Source organism: Ursus maritimus, unplaced genomic scaffold, assembly GCF_017311325.1.
Source record: "Ursus maritimus isolate PB19 unplaced genomic scaffold, ASM1731132v1 scaffold_14, whole genome shotgun sequence".
NCBI lineage: Eukaryota > Metazoa > Chordata > Mammalia > Carnivora > Ursidae > Ursus > Ursus maritimus.
The window spans coordinates 52,214,336-52,220,348 of record NW_024423786.1 but is presented as its reverse complement, the minus strand read 5'-3'; the positions used below and the strand labels follow the sequence as shown (position 1 = coordinate 52,220,348).

At 59.1% G+C, this 6,013-nt stretch overlaps 1 protein-coding gene across 6 annotated transcripts in view; it reads left to right on the top strand.

The window, feature by feature from the left end:
* Positions 1-369: 369 nt before the first annotated feature.
* Positions 370-6,013, top strand: part of PRAM1 (PML-RARA regulated adaptor molecule 1) — an 8,635-nt gene continuing 2,991 nt past the window's right edge. Inside the window, exons 1-5 of one of the 6 annotated variants that reach the window (XM_040629440.1) lie at positions 370-1,628; positions 2,423-2,555; positions 3,465-5,022; positions 5,107-5,173; positions 5,238-5,326. In XM_040629440.1, coding sequence (XP_040485374.1) covers positions 1,237-1,628; positions 2,423-2,555; positions 3,465-5,022; positions 5,107-5,173; positions 5,238-5,326 — 2,239 coding nt within the window. In that variant the 5' untranslated portion in view covers positions 370-1,236. Of the gene's footprint in view, positions 1,712-2,422; positions 2,556-3,464; positions 5,023-5,106; positions 5,174-5,237; positions 5,327-6,013 lie in introns of all 6 variants that reach the window. The other 5 variants (XM_040629444.1, XM_040629443.1, XM_040629442.1 and 2 more) reach the window with 5 other exon arrangements.

Here is a 6,013-nt window from a genome sequence, read left to right as displayed (position 1 = left end):
GCCTGGGAAGTCCCCAGCTTGTCACGGGCGTTTAGTCCTTTAGCTTACCTTGATGGGGCACCTGCTGTATGCTCTTGGCCAATACTTGTCTTTTCGTTCATTCATTTCCCTCACTCACCAAACACCGGGAGGGTCTGTGCTGCCTGGACCCAGAGACCCAGGGAAGACCCACTCTCATCATCCCTGGTCTCCCAGGACTCCTGTTCCAAGGGGACCTGCATCTGGGAATGTGACACACGGGGCATGCCTGCTAGTGCAGGGATGGGGGTGGGGATGGGCCGGCACAGAGGCTCCAGAATCCTCCAGCTGTGCATCTTAAGGTGGACACAAACAGGCGGAGTCCTTTCCGACTGTGCAGCCTGTGGCCTCCATGGCAGGGAGGTAATGAACGGCTCCAGCTGGGAATGCAGTGTCCTCAAGACTGACTGGATCCTTCTACATCCTTGCTACTCCAGGGCATCACCTGGGATGTTTAAAAATCTGAGGCTCCACCACGGACCTGAGGCAGAACCTGTACTTTAATAGGGTCTCAGGGTGACTTGCGGGCACATGAGAATCACCCTCAAAGTGTTTCAGAAATCCCCAGGCTCGGGGCACCAGGTTGGCTCAGTCAGAGGGGTGTGAGTCTTATCTCGGGGTTGTGAGTTCAAGCCCCAAGTTGGGTGTAGGGGTCCCTTAAATAAGCTTTTTTAAAAAGAAACCCCCAGGCTCAGGCCAATTAAGTCGGAATGTCCAGGGGCTTCCTTCCATCTTTTCGTAAACTCTAAAGCTATTTCCATGTATAGCCAAACTTGAGAATCAGGGCTCTGCACTCTCCCCCGGTCTGTGTGCCCAAAGTCACTGACCTCCTGCAGACCAAGCCCTGTGGTTAGGGCTCGCCGCCACAGCACTAGTTCTGCCCGCCCCCTTCGGCCCCTCTTCACTACTCTCCCTGCTGTCTCCATTTTCCGCCCTGTCCTCAGACTCCCTTCCTCCCCAGGGGGCAAGGCCTTAGCTACTACTCACCCAATGCACCCACCCCCAAATCTGCCATCCCAGCTGGGCCCTCTGCCACCCACAGCCGCCCACGACCCATGTGACATCTGTCCCCATAATAGGGAAGTCTCGCTCAGAGCTGAGAATCCAACGGTGGGGAAGTGTGGAAATGAGGCAGGCGGATGAGGCAACAAGAGCCTGCAGAAGGGCCTCACCCATCACGCTCTCCCAACTCCTGAGTCTCCTGGCCCCAAGCTGACCATGCCCCTTACCCCCAGAGAACTCCCCCTCCCAAGGAGGCCTTCAGGGCCTGGCACGGAGTCCTCCCTGGAGACCAGAAGTCAGCCAGCCCCCAGAACCACAGAGAGTCAAGCAACTGGTGACCATGTTGGGCATGTGCTGACAGCCGATGCACGAAGCACGGAGACCAAGGAGACAGTAGCAAGCAGGACAGGAACTCAAGTGCCAAGCAGGATCTGGGGACAGGCAGGGGCTGTCTCCGCCTCCTTTTCTTCCTCCTCTGCTCTCCCCACCCCGCCAGCATCCCCCACCCCCATGGGGCCGGTGGAGCAGAAGCCACAGTCACTTCCTGAAGGCAGCGGCCCAGCTCGGGTCCCACTTGCCCTGTGGCCCATCACCCGCCTGCAGCCATGGTGAGTGAACCCCCGGCCCTAGGTGAGCCCCCCCACCCCACCTCAGCCCCGGAAACAGCAAGGACCATCACAAAGGCCCAGAGGTAGGCAGCAGCCAGGATGCACCGCTGGGACAGCTGGGGCCCAGGCTGGGGCTAGGACTTGAATAGGGGGAACAGGCAGAACGGCCCCGGACTACTCTCCTCCTGGGTCGGCATGAAGAGCAACCTGGTGACAGGAGACCAGGGTGAGCGGAGGGGCTTCCTGCAGGTGACACAGTGGGTCAAGTACACGCCACCCACTCCCCACCCCAGCAGTCACCCAAGGCATGACCTGCTGACCCTGATTTCTCTGGTCCTGTGCGTGACCCGGGAATCCTTACTCCGACCCACCTGGAAGGGGGCTTTAATAGGGGCATTTCAGGCCCTAGAAGGGAATTGCTACCTTTCCTCGTTCTCTGGATGGGCAAAGTGAGGCACAGACAGGAGCACAGTCTCCACGGTTCTGCCCTCCCCCCCACGCCCGTCTCCTAGGGTCCAAGTGAAGCCAGGCGTGGGGGCTGCAGCAGGGCCCCCTCTGGTCAGAGCAGGCCTGGCCTACTTGTGCACCCGCCTGTGTCTGTGGCGGAGAGCATGGGGCCAGTCGAGACCATAGCTGGGATGGACCAGGTATGTCAGAGGTGGGGCACGTGCCCGACTGTGCCGCGGTTTGGGCCAGCCTGCCGCTTCTCCTGGGTGCTGTCAACGGTGAGTGCCCTGATCGTCAACAAAGGGTGTCGTCGGACTGTGAAACTCTGAGCCAACATTTGCCTCCAGGTCTCTCTCCACGTCTTTCTGCAAGTCTGTGACAATCAGACTGGACGTGGCCGAGTATATGCCTTTGTATCCTGTATATTTCAGTAAATATCTACTGAGCACCAGCAGCGTGCCACGCACCGGGAGGACGGCAGTGAGTGAGCCAAGTTGCTAACCTTCCATAGGGGCTGGGGTGGGGTGCAGAGAGAACACACACAAAAAAGCCAAGACACATTTGTGAAATAATGTAAAACTGTATGATACATAGTGGCAGGTACTGAGAGGAAAATGTAGGTCGGGGAGAATGGAGAGTTCTGCAAAGCGGATATCAATTTTTTTAAATGAGGGTGGTCTGGAAGGCAGGCCTAATAAGAAAATATCAGCAGAGACCTGGAGGTGGAAGAGGCAAGCAGCAGACCCTAGGGACACGTGTCCCAGGCAAGGGGCAGGACAAAGGCTGGAGAAAGGGGGGAGGGGCGGGGGCCAGGCTGAGGTAACTGGGTAAGGGAGGCAGGCAGATCGCCGGTTTAGGGCCTTCATGAAGTCTTCAGCTTTTACCATGAGGAAATGAAGAAGTGTTGCCAGATTTTGAGCAGAGGGGCTTCCTCCAGCTGCTGTGGGGGAGGTCCTGGCCAGAGATGGGGGGCGGGGGGGAGGCAGGAGACCGGTTAGGAGCCTGGGTTCCTCCAGCCAGCATCACAGTGGTACAGGCAGTGAGAAGTGGCTGGATTCTGGATGTATTTTGAAATTAGAACAGAAGGCACTAGGGATGTGGAGCATGAAAGCACAGGGTACCTCAAGGACACTTGGAAGGCACCACCAACTGAGGGGGAGGGCTGTGGGAACAGCAGGCTATGGGGGAGCATCGGGAGCCTGAGTCCTGATGGGGGTGAGTTGGGGGCATAAGCAGTGCCTAAGTGGAAAGGTCAGGACTCCAGGGAGTCTGGAGACAAATGTGGGAGGCCCCAGCCAACAGGAGAGCGAGCCAAGGAGAAAGGGTGGCGAAGAGGAGCTAGGAGAAACCTTGTGTGAGTCCCTGCCTGACTGGCTCCATGTCCCTTAGGGGAGCCATCAGGACTTCCGGAGCCTTCAAGCAAAGTTCCAGGCCTCTCAGCCGGAGACCAGCGAACTCCCCAAAAAACCCCCGAAGCCTGAGTTCAACAAACTTCTAAAGAAGTTTCCACCACCTGAGCTAAGCGAGGACCCCAAGAAGCCCCTGCAGCCCAGTTGCACTGATCTGCCCAGGAAACCCTCCAAACCCGAGCCAAGTGAACCCTCCAAGAAGTTCCCACAGCTCCAGGTCCTTCAGAAAGCTTTGCAGCCTGAGCCTGGCAACCCTGCCAAGCCCCCTCCAGAGCCCAAATCCAGTGCCTTCCCCAAAAAGCTCCAGCAGCCTGAGCCCCACGAGGCCACCCCAAACCCCTCACAGCCTGACTTCGGTACCCTTCCCAAGAAGCCACCACAGCCCGAGTTCAGCGTGTACCCCAGAAAGCCCCCACAGCCTCAGGTCGATGGCCTCCCTAAGAAATCCCTGCCGCAGCCCGAGATCGGGGAGGTCCCTCAGACATCCCCCTGGAAGCCTGAGTCCAGTGAGCCCCACCCCTACTCCTCACAGCCCGAATTCAGTACCCTTCCCAAGAAACCCCCACAGCCCGAGTTCAGCGTGTACCCCAGAAAGCCCCCACAGCCTCATGCCGGTGGCCTCCCTAAGAAATCCCTGTCGCAGCTCGAGATCAGGGAGGTCCCTCAGACGCCCCCCTGGAAGCCCGAGTCCAGTGAGCCCCACCCCCACTCCTCAGAGCCCGACTTCAGTACCCTTCCCAAGAAGCCACCACAGCTGGAATTCAGTGTGTACCCCAGAAAGCCCCCACAGCCTCAGGTCAGTGGCCTCCCTAAGAAATCCCTGCCGCAGCCCAAGATCGGGGAGGTCCCTCAGACACCCCCCTGGAAGCCTGAGTCCAGTAAGCCCCAGCCCCACTCCTCACAGCCTGATTTCAATACATTTCCCAAAAAGATCCCAGCCCCTCAGCTGAATGACCTCCCCAAGAAGCTCCTGCACCCTGATTTTGGTGACCTCACCAGGAGGTCCTCAGAGCCTGAAGTCAGTGTGTTTCCCAAGCGGCCGCGGCAGTCTGAATTCAAAGCACCCTCCAAGAAGCCCCTACAGCCCGAGCTGGGGAGCCTCCCCAGGGTGTCCTCAGAGCCTGAGTTTGGCCTACTCCCCGGGAAGTTTCTGCAGCCTGAGTGCCAGGGGCCCCCCCGGAAGTTCTCGCAGCCCGAGTCCAGTGCTCTGCCCAAAAAGCACCTGCACCCCGAGTTCTTTGGTGATCTCCCTAAAAAGCCACCCCTCCCCGGCTCTGTTTCAGAGGGCTCACTTCCCACTGCTGTCACAGGCTCCCGCCCCAGGCTCCCACTCAGCCCTGGCTTTGGAGCCAGGCAGCAAAGATCAGGAGCTCTCACCCACAGTGGAGGGTCGAGGCTGGGCCTCAAATCCAGCCACCCACCCCGGCGGAGGCCTCTGCCCCCAGCCAGCAGCCTGGGACCCCCTCCAGCCAAGCCCCCACTACCCCCTGGCCCCAGGGATGTCCAGAGCTTCCGAAGAGCCACAGCCGCAGCCACAGGTGGGTCACGGCAACCCAGGCAGAAAGCTGGGGAAGAGGCTCCCTGGCAGGGCCTGCCTCCCTCCCGCTCTCATCTCTCCACAGCTCTGAGGAGGACCCGTTCTTTTGCTGGAATCCACTTCCAAGCGGGACAGACTGAAGACATTCTGCAGTGAGTGTGGGGAGTAAAGGGGCCCTGGCGCAGGTTGAGGGCTTGAAAGAGGCCCTTACCTCAGGTATTCCTGCAGGGACCAGGATGAAGTCTACGAGCTGTATGAGGACATGGAGCCCACGGACAACTCCAGCCCCAGCCCCAAGGGCAGAGGTTTGTTGGTGGTGGGGCTGAGCCCTCAGCCCGACCATCCTGCCCGGGCACCTGAGGACCATTCATTGCAAGGGCATATTCTGCCATGCTGCTGGTGTGAAGCCGAGGGACAATCCCTCTCCCTGGCAGTGCCAGGGGAGAAAGTAGAGGGCAGGAAGGGCCTTTCAGAGAAGTCATACCAGCTCCTGATGGGCAGAACAGGAGGTAAGGCAGCCCAGAGGCCAACAGCCAGTGAGCGTGGTGTGGCCACGGCAGGGGTGTGGCCCAGGGTGGAGGGAGAAGGTGTGAGAAGAGCAGTGGAAGAATCAGAAAGGACTTGGCATGTGACGCAGGGGTGAGCAGGAGCAAGCCAGCCCATGCCATGGATGAGGCCCAAGTTTCAAGCCTAACGCCTGGGTGCAGAGTGGAGGTATCCCTGAGTTGGAGACAAGGTGTCAGGTTCCACAGCAGACTGGCTGTGCTGGAGGTGACTGCCAGATGTCCAGGTCGGACTCGGGCCTGAACTCAGGCATGGTCTGGAGACAGCGACCCCTGAGCCTGCAGTCCTAGACACTCTGTGCTCTGGGGTTCCTAAGGACCCTATTGTCTCCCTTCTCCCAAGTGTCTGCTCCTGAAGAGCAGGATAATGGCAAAGCAGGTATGTCTCCAGCCCAGCTGCAGGGTTAATGCCTTCACCAATTCTGAGCC